The sequence below is a fragment of the Cydia amplana genome, chromosome 16 (genome assembly GCF_948474715.1).
Source record: "Cydia amplana chromosome 16, ilCydAmpl1.1, whole genome shotgun sequence".
Classification (NCBI taxonomy): Eukaryota; Metazoa; Arthropoda; class Insecta; order Lepidoptera; family Tortricidae; genus Cydia; species Cydia amplana.
Genome location: NC_086084.1, coordinates 9747077 through 9762056, shown reverse-complemented (window position 1 = coordinate 9762056; position 14980 = coordinate 9747077). Strand labels below are relative to the sequence as shown.

The following is a 14980-nucleotide window of genomic DNA, read 5'->3' as shown; positions in this document are numbered from 1 at the left end:
GAAGCTTTTGAGACTGGATAGAAATAAGATCAGTTTAAAAAATAGAATTTTGTTGTGGACTGTATTTTTTTTAAATATCTGTAAATATACTTGGTCAAGCAGATCTTGTCAGTAGAAAAAGGCGGCAAATTTGAAAAATGTAGGCGCGAAAGGATTTACTGACAAGATTTGCTTGACCAGCTATACAGATGCCTCAGGGCCCCATTTGAAAATGCCACCCTGTATAATTCTTAAACAACGCAATATCCTCGTAAGTACTGGCGTACTTGTACAAGTAAAAATTAAATCAGAGTTATTATTATTATAATTAGTCTGTGCGGAAAGAGAAGAGCCGTGAAATGTAGGGGAGCTACGCACAGACCCTAACATTTATAGAAATACAATAAAGTTCTAAATATCAAAACTCCAAAATTGGCTTGGGTCTTATGCATCTAAAGTAGTAGGTACCCGTTAGGGGTCATCACTGGTCATCATTATATTCATTCATTATGCCAAAAAATTCTTGACAGTGCAGTTTAGGAATTATAACTTATCCCAAGAAATACTTTGATAGCGCGATTCAGGATTTTTAACTACAATGAACAGCGCCATCTAACGTACGATTAGTTAACAAAATAAAAATTATAAAATGAAACAAGTGATAACGCAAAAATTAATTTATTCAGCCCGCAATTGTTCAAAGTAAACCAGCATCATTCAGCCAAGAACTCTCTCTCGAGCGCCGCGCCCATGAGGTTCCAGGAGCTGTCGTCATCGGCGTCATCGGGCGGCTCCGAGTCGGACGGCGGCGATCGGCGCGGCCTCTTGCGTCGGGTCTCACCATCTGTAAATGTCATGAACCTAGTCATCTTCCTCGCGTTGTCCCGGCATTTTGCCACGGCTCATGGGAGCCTGGGGTCCGCTTGGCAACTAATCCCAGTAATTGGCGTGGGCACTAGTTTTTACGAAAGCGACTGCCATCTGACCTTCCAACCCAGAGGGTAAACTAGGCCCGCATTGGGATTAGTCCGGTTTCCTCACGATGTTTTCCTTCACCGAAAAGCGACTGGTAAATATCAAATGATATTTCGTACATAAGTTCCGAAAAACTCATTCGACCTCCGGATTGCAAGTCGCACGCTCTTACCGCTAGGCCACCAGCGCTTCATGAACCTAGTATTAGTAGTATTTTAACTGGACCCGGCATGAGGAGGGGTGGGGGGAAATGACCGAACGGATCTAATGTATCTTTCAGCGCTATTATTGTTTGTCCTTGTCACAGTCTCACTTTTTTTTTATTTCCCACCATAAATTAGTATGGATTATGGTGGGCAACAAATAAATTCGACGAATCATAGTGTCGCATTGCGTATGTTTTGTCCCTCATGGAGGCACGCGTATACCACTTCTATAGGAAGGTAGGAACCTTCTATGATTATCGTACAGAACGGCCACGCACCGCCCCGCCCCGACTCGCATTACCCCGCCCCGCGACATGAATCTGGCGGACTTCTGGCGTGCTCTCAGTAAAGCCATAGAAATTTTTGAATTTCGCGCCTTTCTCTACTGTTGGGTGTGTTTCACTCCAGTTGCAAACTAACCTGTGTCCGATTCACTGGAGTTTTCGCCGTCCCGCGTGTCGTCTAGTCTACTGTCTTCATTCTCTAGTGTGATCAGCCGGTCCTCCGGAGGATTCTCTTCATCATCCAAGTCGTCATCCTTCGCACCGGTCGCTTCGCCGTCGGACGAACTCTCATCGGATTCATTAAAGATGTCTTCAACCTAAATAAGTGTGAAATAATAGTGTAAATTCCAATAATCATATTTAATTTTATAAATGTGTATTTATTAATGACTAGCGACCCGCCCCGGCTTCGCACGGGTTGACAAATTAATTACACATAAACCTTCCTCTTGAATCACTCTATTAAAAAAAACTGCATCAAAATCCGTTGCGTAGTTTTAAAGATCTAAGCATACATAGGGACAGACAGACAGCGGGAAGCGACTTTGTTTTAATACTATGTAGTGATGTTGTTTCGCTTTTATATTGGTCGTTAAGTAGGTTGTCAGTGGTAAGTCAGGCGGATTGCTGAATTCATAGTAGTCCGTTCAGCCAGAGGGTTTACCGCTAATATCAAAAACTCGAAAATCATTATTAGCCTCTTGCATATTCGAGCGACAGCAAGGCAGATAACGTTTTTCGCTTTCGATGTTGGCGGTAGTGATACTATACTGTTTGTGAGCAGGTAGTGATACTTTCGAAAACGGTCGACTAGGGTCACATAGCCTTCGAGCTCGTAGTTTTGCGAAACGACTCTCCGGGGGGTACCCTATCTGGTCGCACAGAACAAGTTAGAATGGCGATGCGAGCAGGGTACGTGTCGCCGCCGGTTTTGAGCAAACGCTCGCATGCTACTCGCCCGCGCTGACCGAAAACGAAGTAAACATGCCTTTTTGCGCCAGAATAACCTTCAGATTAAGAAGCCGGACATTAAATCTGTCTAAAGGAGGCGTATCCATTCACCGGGCACACAAGTTCTTACTACCGTTGCGCGAGTGTTAGTAAACGTGGAGAGGAACGAGCGGCGACACCGGTTCCGATACTAACTGCGCGCGATAGCCATTCTAACCTCTTTAATAATGAATTTTAAGAATCTTGAATTTTAAGAACCCTTATTATATCACTGTTGCATAAACTACTATTATTTATTACTGCATGTCTGTACAACCCAGATATTTACCTTGTTCTATAAACAATTGTTATATATGATCTAAATTGTATACATATGTTATACTATTACACTTACTTAAACTAGTACTTGAAATTTTCGTGTAACAATCTGTTAATTAAGGAAGAGCGGTGTTGCCCAACACAGGCAAATTTTGCTTACCGGGCAGCACTATCCCCTACTTTATAAACACTTGTATATTTTACGAAAATAAATAATTTTAATTTAATTTAATTTTAATTAATTTTTAATAATGTTCTGTGTCTGGTCGATTCACGTTTGATCTACCGGTTAATTAATGAGAGCTCGTTACCTCCCGGTCCATGTCGGCGATGTCGTCACTGGAGAAGGAGAGCAGCGGGTTGATGGTGTCGGCGAAGCGGCCGGAGGCGGTGCGCTTGCGCGCGGCGGCCACGGGCGCGGGCGCGGGCGCGGGCGGCGGGGAGCTGCAGTGCGCAGGCGGCCGCCGCGCGCTGCTCTGTGGAACGTAAACCATTCATTACTTTACTATTTATATTGTGTGAATTTCTCGTCTAGAACATACCTACGCCAACACGACATTCATCTTCCTCGCGTTGTCCCGGCATTTTGCTACGGCTCATGGGAGCCTGGGGTCCGCTTGGCAACTAATCCCAGTAATTGGCGTGGGCACTAGTTTTTACGAAAGCGACTGCCATCTGACCTTCCAACCAAGAGGGTAAACTAGGCCCGTATTGGGATTAGTCCGGTTTCCTCACGATGTTTTCCTTCACCGAAAAGCGACTGGTAAATATCAAATGATATTTCGTACATAAGTTCCGAAAAACTCATTGGTACGAGCCAGGGTCCGAACCTGCGACCTCCGGATTGCAAGTCGCACGCTGTTACCGCTAGGCCACCAACACGACATTATTGACATTTTAGTACGCGTTCTGGCCATTACTGCAATAAGTTAAGGCACTAAACGTATTAATGCAAAACAGACAACACATGTTAACGGTTTTGTGTTAACCTTTTTTCCTTATTTTGGAATATTTATAAATTTCAAATCACTAAGGTCATTTTTGCAAAATGAAGTCGAGCGGACCAGCTACAATATGGCATAAAATCTCATTTTTTAAGTTTTTGTGGGTTACACACATCGTCGTGTAAAAGCCAGGACAACAAACAAGTGAAGACACTTTGATTTAATCCTCACGTGAATGTACGTCGTAAAAAGAACTGAAGGCCGATTCTGATTTGACGGTGAGTTACGGTTTTAAAACATTGTTCTGATACAACCTTGACGATAACTCACATCGATTGGTGCGAGCGAAATGTACTGGAAGTCGTATCATTAGACGATTCGCTCGCGTTTACGCGGGTCAAGATCGTATCAAAACCATAAGAAAAATGACTCTGATTTAAAGTAGGACTTTACGATGTAGCTGATATCAGTGAGATACCCTTGAAATAAATGCAAGATAACTGAGATCAGTTAAATGTCTTCCCAATATCAATATATTACGTTCGAATTGGCCTGTTAGTTTTTTTTACCGAAAACTAAAATTGATAACATATTTAACTTTTATAGTATGTCTCATTTCAAACATAAACAGAGAGAATCATACTATCTTTGCCTTACACTAGTACTAGCACCCAAAAGAATAGGATGAGTATCTTTAATCACTAGCCCTCTGTATGTAGCACTGAACCACATAAATAATATTCGTCTCTTCGACCCCCAGACTAGGGTTGCTAACTATTTTTTGGTAGAATATAGTATTTTCCAGAATAAGGCATCAAAAATATAGTACTTCTCAAAAAAATATAGTACTTTTAGAAAAAATACTAAACTATCTAATCTAATACCTTTAAACGAGCAATTCTTGTTTATTTATTTATATATATATTTCGGCGATCTCGGAAACGGCTCTAACGATTTCGATGAAATTTGGTATATGGGGGTTTACGGGGGCAAAAAATCGATCTAGCTAGGTCTTATCTCTGGGAAAACGCTCATTTTTGAGCAATGCTCGGTCTACCAGATATTAAGCGTAATATACGTTTAATCGGAAATATAGTATTTTAGCGTACTATATATTCTTCCAAAAGTATATAGTACAGAGAGCCAAAATATAGTACAATACTATATAATATAGTACGGTTGGCAACCCTACCCCAGACAGACATATTCTCACAGAAGGAACCGAGACTCCTAGTCACTGCAACTCGGTATTTGGAGTCGATTTCCACACCCACAACTATACCCTCATAATTTAGTATTAAATTTATTAGTCATGTAACTCATGTATATAATATAGTGTAGTACTAAGTAATTAAATAATTTGTTATGTTTAATAACTTACATGTCTGGTTTAACTGTAAATGTAAGTTAGTCAATAAATAAAAGTAAATTTAAGTAAGGTATAAGTTTTTTTGTTCCTATTTACTGACAAATTGGTTTAGTAAATATAATAAAAACGGGTCACTCACGTATTTTAAGTCGAAAAACGCTCGACATGTCGCTACCGGCGCCTGCGCCGAGTCATCGGGCGCGGAGAGCTGCGGCCCGCAGTCTGCGCCGGTCCGTCACCGTAAACGCAAGCTCCTGATGACACTTCTCGGTACGAAGTGAAACATGTCGAGCGTTTTTCGACTTAAAATACGTGAGTGACCCGTTTTTAATATATTTACTATGTCTTTGTCTCACGGAAGTTTTGTTATTAAGACAAATCGGTTTAACCAATTGGGTTTTTTTTTTTCATTTATTTATTAAAACAAAATATTTACATTCAAAAAATTATGACAGCGAACAAAGCCCCCTGAGGCTTAACTGCCGCTGTAATAGCTCTTATATTTACTCTTAATATATTATATTCGGTTGGTTGGTTATATTCATTATTTTATATACTTTACCTGTCCGCCCCTTTGTAGGGGGTACAATCTTTCGTCAACCCGTTCCCATCTTTCCGCGCACGCCCACAGCCATTCTGGTGTCACGACGTGTAGTTTGCTCTTTCCCTCGCCCATACGCCTGCTTGCATGCACTTTTGCAGTTCCTAAAAGTTAAAAATAAAATAAAAACCATCAAGGTTATTCATGTACAATTAATCTCGAGCCCCGCGGACGAGGACAGTAAAGATACCTCTAAAACCGGCCAAGTGCGAGTCGGACTCGCGCACGGAGGGTTCCGCACCATCAACAAAAAATAGAGCAAAACAAGCAAAAAAACGGTCACCCATCCAAGTACTGACCCCGCCCGACGTTGCTTAACTTCGGTCAAAAATCACGTTTGTTATACAGGGTGCTTCCTGTAACAGGAGCAATAAATTAAACTGTAGGCTGTACTCCTCAAACTGTCCTACATTTATTCAGCAACTTTTGAAAATAACTCATGTTTTGATTTTCATTACACTTTTAAGTTTATTCTAAGACGCAATGTATTGCAAATTTTGTTATGTTTAAAGCGTGACAAGCAACGTCAAACACACTGATATGAGCGTACATTGAAGGCAATATTTATTTTGTATGAAAAAGAGGAAGTCTAAAGGATTCATAATTTTTAAAAGTTGCTGAACAAATGTTGGTCAGTTTGAGGAGAACAGCCTTTAGTTTAATTTATTGCTCCTGTTACAGAAAGCACCCTGTATGGGAGCCCCACTTAAATCTTTATTTTATTCTGTTTTTAGTATTTGTTGTTGTGTTGTTTTGTAGCGGCAACAGAAATACATCATCTGTGAAAATTTCAACTGTCTAGCTATCACGGTTCGTGAGATACAGCCTGGTGACAGACGGACGGACGGACGGACAGCGGAGTCTTAGTAATAGGGTCCCGTGTTTACCCTTTGGGTACGGAACCCTAAAAATGGATGAAAAGTCAAAAACCTCCGTCTTAGAGGTTTTTGACATATCTATGGCTGGGATTCAAGAAAAAGTCCAAATAAAATCCAAACCTAAAGAGCAGCCATTAGGTATCCAGTGATTGAATAAATCCAGCGTGAATCAAAACTTGTTGACAAGATCAAGATACTTTGTTCTAGCTGAGACTATTTGAGTTTTTCAGCCTTTATAAGATAGACGGAATATATTTCCCACTATGATTTTGAACTTTATTGCAAAACAATAGGGTTCATATTTGCATAATTTCTGACACCCTTATGCCTATGTTAAGGCTTCGTCACACAGGCGCGTTTTGCGGGCGGGGCGTGAGCGGGGCGCGAGCGTTTTATATTGCAAAACGGCGCGCCCCGCCCGGAAAACGCGCCTGTGTGACGAAGCCTTTAATGTGCTCATGGAAGCAACCTAAGGAACCAGTCTTCATGAATAGTCACATACCTGACCGCACAGCTACTAAATGAGTTGTCTTCTCAGTGAAATCTTGCGTCACTTCGGCTCCTAGACTTCTTGCCACTAGATACGCCCTAGAAGTTTCTAATCGCTGGTGCGTGGGCACCAGCCCGCTGAAAACTAAGGTTGCCCCTTCAAGAACTTTGCTCTTCACTTCTGGTATGACGGCCTTCAAGTCTGGTATTTGTTTACCATCCATTTTGTCATAAAGCTCGTAGAAAGACCTAAAAAAGACAAATAATGATTAAATAAATTTAGTATAAAACAAAGTCGCTTCCCGCCGTCTGTCCCTATGTATGCTTAGATCTTTAAAACTATGCAACGGATTTTGATGCGTTTTTTTTAAATAGATAGAGTGATTCAATAGGAAGTTTTATGTATAATCCCATCAAAAACATTAATGTAAAAAGGTGCAAGTCTCGCAACGCTTTTACTACAAAAAAAATTTGAGATGTAATGTGAAACCAAGTCGGTTATTTTAATCAGTGCCAGGGGGTGTTAAAACCGTATCAATAAGATATCTTTAATTTGTAATACGTATAATGACTTGGCCATCGCACGGCTGCATAATGACAAAAGGATCATCGTCACCTAAATATTAAAAATATTTCTAATTGAACATAACGCTAGCGCTAATTGCAGTTTGAGCATTACACATATTTACGAGTACGGTACGATTAAAGCATTATGTGCTATTGCCAAGTCATTATATGTATTACAAATTAAAAAAATCTTATTGATACGGTTTAGCACCCCCTGGCACTGATTAAAATAACCGACTTGGTTTCACATTACATCTCAAATTTTTTTTGTAGTAAAAGCGTTGCGAGACTTGCACCTTTTTACATTAATGTTTTTGATGGGATCTCATCTCTTTTTGTAGGCAGTCCTTCTTTTCGGGTACTCATACCCATACTATGTATACACATATCATAACTAAACATATCTTCATTCATACTCACATCGTACATCGTAGTGTATCTTTACTTTACCTACTATTTATATGGGATTACAAACTTACTTATGCAGTTCTTAGATCTTTAAAACGTGACTGATATTGCAATATTTTTAGGTTTATCCTTTATGTGGCCATTAAATCCTAACTCTGTACCAAATTTCAGCTCTCTGAGTTTATGGGAAGTACTAATTCTATTCTGATGATCATGAGTGAATGAATGAGTGTCATAAATGCGAAATTTTGCTTTCGCTTAACTTCGGAACTAAATGACCTACAGACTTGAAATTTTGGATTTTACGTATGTGATTATAGCTTACTGGATGACGAAAATTTCTGCGTTCTGGTCTTATCCAGAGGTTCTCAAATAGGGGCCTGAAAATGCGGCGAAATGGTTCCAGTAAAGGATGGTACGGCAGTGTTTGCTTCGCGCTCGACTTGGCGGGGGCACTGCCGTGCCCCCAGATTTCTTAACCCGTGCGAAGTTGGGGCGAGTCGCTAATTACGAATAATTTATAGTTCTATGAAATTTTCAGATACTGCAAATTTATACAGATATTTTACAAAAATAATCGTTTCCTAGTGATATTTTCGTTTGTCTTTTCAGACATTAAGTACCTATACTCAGAAATCAGAATTTTGTCAATGTTTGAACTTTTTATTAGAAACATAAAAAAATAGTGTTACTTACTTGTGTATTCTCAACAGAATATCATCCAAGTATATTAAATAGTCATCAGGATCCTCAACATCTATTTGTCCGTCAGCTGTTTCTACCCATTTAGGCTCCTGTGCCTCATTAGCCACATCTTCTCCATCTTTTGCTTCTGGTTTATCTTCCTTAACTTTATCGTTAACAATCTTCCCATTATTACCATCCTCGGCTGCTTCTTCCTTCTCATTCTTATCACTATTGCTTTCTTTGTCTTTCCTTTGTTCTGGTTCGGGATCTAACGTCGGCATGGGATTGGCAGGGGCTACTTGGGAACCATTTTTACCACTGATAAGCTTTGCTTTCTCATCAACTGCAATTAAAAACGATTCAATAGGGATGATGACACATGTTGAATTTTATAACAAAATCTAGTAAGATAGATAGCAAACGAGCAATTTATCACAATAATGTGGATATTCAAATAAAATATTGAAAAATTACAAAAATACAGAACCTGTAAGTTTCAAAATTCAAGTTTTTTTTAACTTCCAAAAACGATAAAAGTAAGGGAACCATTCGATTCCTTACATTTTATCCAAAAAAATATTATATAGCAACTATATACATAAACGCAATGTTTCACCGACAAAAACGCAATTTTCTTGTTTTGTCCTACTACAAGATGGGCTCCCAGAGACCTTGACGTCACGTTCCCTTATCGTTTTGTTTAGGGCGTTTCGCGAGTGGAGTGCGACTGTCGGCCTTTGACTACAGTTTCTGACTTTTGTGTTACTTTAATGCAATGGGTCCCATATAGACATTTGATCCTAAAAACAAACCCGATCGATTGATACCATAAATGAAAATTAGTCATGTAGCCTATTAAAAATGTATCTTACGATATGTACTTACTAAGTAGAAAAGACGCATGATAATGTAGTCTTCGTATCTGTCTCTCTTTTAAAGCTTAATACAAAAGAAAGTCTTCAGAAGGACTCTTTATTTAATATTTGGACTGATTGGTAAGATATATCTTATTATTCTAAAATGTATCTCTGAAACAGTATCAATCAATCCACTTGCGTATTTCGTAAATGGTATGGGTCTTGCCATCTTGTGACCTAAATAGGAAACTTAAACTTGACATTGACACTTCACGGCGAAGCAGGTGCTGTCCCCTACAGTGCACGCACGCTCCCTTGCGCGTTATAGGTTCTGCCATCTCGCGGCCTAAATCGGAAACTTAAACTTGACATTTACACTTTGCGCCCATAATCAAGGGGCTCATGTGCTGCCCCATATAGTTAATGCACGTACCCTTTAATGATTTTATCAATTGGTTGCGCTGTGACGAAAAATCCCAATGTCAAAGCTCTCAGTGCACATCTTACATATAGGTACAAAATGGAAATCCCCTGACAAATTCTTCACCAATTTCTTTTATAAAATATGGGGGATCGAGCTATGCTCGGAAAACAAACACTCTGAAATTTTCCCTAGCTAGATCGATTTTTCGCCCCCGAAACTCCCCATATAGTAAATTTCCGAGATCCCCGAAATATATATATACAAGAATGCTCGTTTAAATGTATAAGATACTTACTGGCTTGAGGTGGTGCATTAATATCTCCTGTGGACTGAAAGAATGAGTACGGCCTGACATGGATCAAGTTAGACGCGTGCCGCCACACATCCTCCCTGTCATCTATTATGCAGACCATGTTGTCTCCACAAGGGAATAATGCTCTGAAAATCAAAAAATAGTTTAAAAAATCATTCTGTATGTTGAGACAGCTAGAGCTGTTTATTTCAGCTATACTTCGTTTTTTTAGCATTAGAAATAAGGTAAACAATCTTGAATTGAAAAACACATTTTAAAAATAAGTTACGGTAAATATGTAACAATTATGAATCTAATACGATCTTTTATAGTCTTCTGCTTTCATAAGTAATAGTTATTGATTTTTAAAGTGTTTTTCAATTAAAAGACATGTCAATATCGCTTACCTTCTTTCAAGTTCTTCCTAATGCTAAAAAAAACGAACTATAGAGACCGACCAAGCTAATCCTGCATGGCATTAGCAATGTCATCAAATATCTATGCACATATGGCATTTAAAATGACACTCCCTCACTTTGTTTTATTCAAATCGGTGCAAAGTTAGCGTAGACGGACTGCAATCTTGCACTGGTAGTAGTGGAAGCCAGCAGTAATGATTGTTTGTATTGTATTTGAATTTATATGAAGAAGTGCAGACATAATAAGTACAGTTTTTATTCCCTATGCAACTTCTTTAAAGGCTCCGTCACACAGGCACGTTTTGCGGGTGAGATACGCGCGTCGCGCCGGCGTCACGGCCCGCTCTCAAAACGCGCCTGTGTGACGGAGCCTTAATACAAACAGGTTAAATAGTACAAATGTTTTTCATTTACAGTTTATCTGAATATATTGGATGCGTGTTTAGCACTACATATCTACAAATGCGTTACTTACTTTAAATTTGCAGATTTTGTTCTAGCATCAAAACACTCGTCTCTTGACAATATCCTATGGGAAAAGAACTTCTTTTCAGGATCCAACAAGTCGGCTATAGCATGAGCGTATTGTCTGGCGCCAAATGTACAGACATGGAGCTCATAGCGCTTAGATGCTGATTCAAGGAACTCCTGGGTCCGGGGCCTGAGTCTGGTGTGACACCAGCGCCCGGGGCTGCCTGGACCTCGCAGGAAGAAATGCAGTACATCCTGTAATCAAGTATTTAAATAGCGTTACTAGAGCAACATCTACACATAATTTAAATTTTTACCTAATCAATTTCTAATTAAGTAAACTGATCGATATGACGCCTTATTAGCAGTTGTTAGTAAATAAATCTGTTTATTTTATTTGTGGCTGAGCTTGACTCCGTATCCCAAAATTGCTTATTGAAAACGAGGATTCTAATTGACATTTCTGGAAGGAAATCTTCAAAATCTTTTGCTTCAAGTGTTTGTGTGTATCATTGTGTTTAAGATCCTCTTTGTACCTCAATTTCCGTAAATTGTGTTTTGATTTTGACCTACTCTGTTAATGCTGTGTATAGTAAAATGGTTACTACTACTATTATTAACACTTTGACCGCCAAAGACGTCAGCTAACTATAGTTCGTTTTTTTAGCATTAGAAAGGTAAGCGATCTTGACATGTCTTTTAATTGAAAAACGCTTTTTAACCTCGTAAGTCCTGTGTTTTTCCAACAGCAGTAGTCTTATCTGCCGGCTGTACTATACCAAGTACAAACCAAGAATAGTGCTTTAGACCGAAACAAAAAGATGTAGATTTTAGAGATGTTTTGAAGTGGGGTCTTATTTTCAGTATTTTTTATGGTATGTTTATTATGTATAGCACCTCTTTAAGAAGGAAAATATTGAAAATATTTTGTACTTGTGCGAGTACATTGGGTTTTTACACAGTATAATAAAAAACGTTAAAGGATTTATTTAATATTAAAATTAAATCATATATTTTCTCTAAACATCACTAAAGTAAAATTTTTACTTTATTACAACATAACTAATCTTCTTCTTATACGAAGGTGAATTAAAAAACCTCTTTTCATTATTTTAATACCATACTACATCTACAAAGGTTGGATTTGGGTGTTCAAAATCTGGACTAGATCTCCAGACCTACCCCTTGCACTTTGCCCACGTCGCGCCCTTGTGCACTTGTGCTTCTACCACGGCTACGCCCACCTCATTGACCACGAGCACTTTGAAATCGATGACTAGATACACGTCCGCGTACTACAACTTCTATTTCTCCATCTTCATATTCCGAAAACGAAGAAAAGTCCCTATTTGATTCTTGGTCGGGTTCAGATATAAACATATCTTCATTATCCGAGTCCTTGAAGTCATAGTTATTGAGAAGTTGTGATATTTGCTTTTCATCAAACGCTAGAATAAGAAAAAAATTACTTGTAAGTTAGACCGAACGTACTACCGTAAGTACAAATTATTTTGACCAGTCACGACCCTCCTTAAATATACAGGTTTCTTTGAAATATTGTTTATTTTACAATATTTATAATTTAAATATACTAATACATTCGTATGACAACAGAAAACACAAGTGATTACTTGAATATAAACCGATTATCTTACCTCGTGCTGGCTAGCGACCTGACTGTGTGGCCATCTTGCGAAAAAGTGACACTAACACTGACACTGACTGAGTTGACTTTACCTGTCTAACATGGCGAAATTGACCATAGAATATAGAATGAGAATGACCGTGTCAGTGTTGCCGTTGTAAAAAAACTACCCGGTAAATGGGGAATGAAAAATTTGTACTTGAGTAAGTACATTAGGTAGTTACGCCATCTATGTAGTTAAAATGTCAGGTCTGAAGTGCTATCCTTAATTTGTACTTATACAAGTACGCGGGGACTTACGAGGTTATAAATCAGTAACTATTACTTATGAAAGCAGAAGAATATAAATGATCGTATTAGATTCATAATTGTTACATATTTGCCATTATTTATTTTTAAAACGTGTTTTTCAATAAAAAGACACGTCAAGATTGTTTACCTTATTTCTAATGCTAAACAAATACAACTATACAGAGTACAGCCCGATATTAATCTTGCATTCATTGTCGGAGTCCCGATGAAAGGCGCACATGAAAGGTGGCGTTCAAGGGGTTAAGGGGTTTATGTATAAATGCGCCAAATAATATTCAGACTTTACCTTCAAATTAGGTGGAATATCATCATTAGTAGTATGCACTAATGTCTGATCCAAGTCTACCAGCAGCACCAGCTTGCGATCTTTGAGAAGGCGGTCTGCATCTTCCCGGCCTAACTTCTGAGCCAGCTCCTCTGAAACCTAGGAAATAGATTACAATTATAGTTTGTCAAAGGACTGTCTCATTTGAAACATAGACAGAGAGAATCATACTATCTTTGTCTTATACTAGTACTAGCACCCAAAAGAAAAGGATAAGTATAGTTTTCCTGGTTCTTACGGACAAATTGGTTTGACCAACTATATGTTACAAAAAAATAGAGCAATAAATGATAATCAATGGAAAACATAATGGTTATACTTATTATATATCAAATTTATACATGAAGATATATGTAGATTCAGGTTTCACTAATTGATTTGTGGACCTATCCATCTACTGAGAATGCTGGGATGCAAAAATATAGCCATAACATAGAAAAACTATCATACTTTAACAATCAGTATGATTATACATATTTACAAGTCATACTGCTAAGGATTTCATTTATATGTGTTGAATAGGTCTGATAAAGCATAAATTTTACTGTGAGAAGAATAATCATAATCACTATGAAAAATATTGTCTTTAAAATAGATGAATCAAAGTACCTTAAGCTCAGGAACGGAATGGACCATGGGCACGACTGCCACGTCTCTCTTGGTCACCTCGTCGGTCCGCAGATCGGCGCCGCACTCCGCACACATCTCCTTCATTACTGTAGGGTGCCGACATTCTTCTAATTCTGCTATGGGCGTCCTGTAGGTGTAATATTTTGGTCAGCAGTTATTTGTGTAAATGTTATCCACAAATGTTGATGGTGAGAACGAAATTAAGTAACACTGGTAAGGAAATTTAGAAGTATTTACACTAGGTACTAAGTTTTACAATACTCACCGAACAAACTCAATAATATAATAAAAATATGAGTATAGTAACTTAGTAAACAAAGTAGTTAAAATTTGGCGGGAAAGTAAGATTAACATGGCCGCGCCAGAAAGAGATATAGCTAATTAAACATTAGAACATAACGTGTTTATTATGAATGAAATTGCATTGGAACATTAAAACAAAAATTATATGATTAAATGTACAAGATTAGTTTATGTGACGTCACTCACCCCGGCTCTGCAATGTCGCCTTCCTTTACCTTGATGCACGATATCGTACCAGCGCGAACAGCTTTGTATTTCTTTGTTTCACTACTTTGGCCTGACGAATCGTTGTATAAAAATAATATTTGGCCTTGTGATACGAATGCACCTTCTTTCACTTTCCATTTTGTGAGTTTCACAGGCTTTTCTGATGGAACAGAAATAGGCACAGTTTGGTCGGCCATTTTGAACGGATATTGCGCTTTGTTTATTGAAAGACCGATATCTTATTGGTCGATAACAATATATTTTGGCGGTATCTTAATATCTACCAATCAAATAATACACAACCAAATCTAGTATGTTTCTGATTGGCTCAGTTCTTGGATCACATGACAGCCGGAAGTAACGCACTGCGTCAATGTGCCAAATAACTACGATGTTACCATGTTATACTACGCTTTAAAATTGTACTATCGACTGCGGT

At 38.5% G+C, this 14980-nt stretch overlaps 1 protein-coding gene across 1 annotated transcript; it reads right to left on the bottom strand.

The window, feature by feature from the left end:
* Nucleotides 1-641: 641 nt before the first annotated feature.
* On the bottom strand, nt 642-14867 carry LOC134655545 (RNA polymerase II subunit A C-terminal domain phosphatase). The gene is made up of 11 exons (XM_063511015.1): nt 14521-14867; nt 14011-14158; nt 13363-13500; nt 11124-11374; nt 10233-10375; nt 8666-8999; nt 7008-7243; nt 5589-5731; nt 3025-3189; nt 1581-1761; nt 642-823 (listed from the first exon to the last, which is right to left on the bottom strand). The coding sequence occupies exons 1-11, from the start codon at nt 14736-14738 to the stop codon at nt 693-695; spliced, it is 2088 nt and encodes a 695-aa protein (XP_063367085.1). The 5' UTR covers nt 14739-14867; the 3' UTR covers nt 642-692.
* Between the last annotated feature and the right edge of the window lie 113 nt (nt 14868-14980).

Excerpts from the sequence above, each read along its gene's own strand:
- LOC134655545 (XM_063511015.1), bottom strand. The coding sequence starts at position 14,738 with ATGGCCGACCAAACTGTGCCTATTTCTGTTCCATCAGAAAAGCCTGTG. Across the intron at positions 10,376-11,123 it reads ACAAAATCTGCAAATTTAAA|AGCATTATTCCCTTGTGGAG; the intron begins GTAAGTAACGCA and ends TTTGATTTTCAG. Across the intron at positions 1,762-3,024 it reads TCGCCGACATGGACCGGGAG|GTTGAAGACATCTTTAATGA; the intron begins GTAACGAGCTCT and ends ACACTTATTTAG.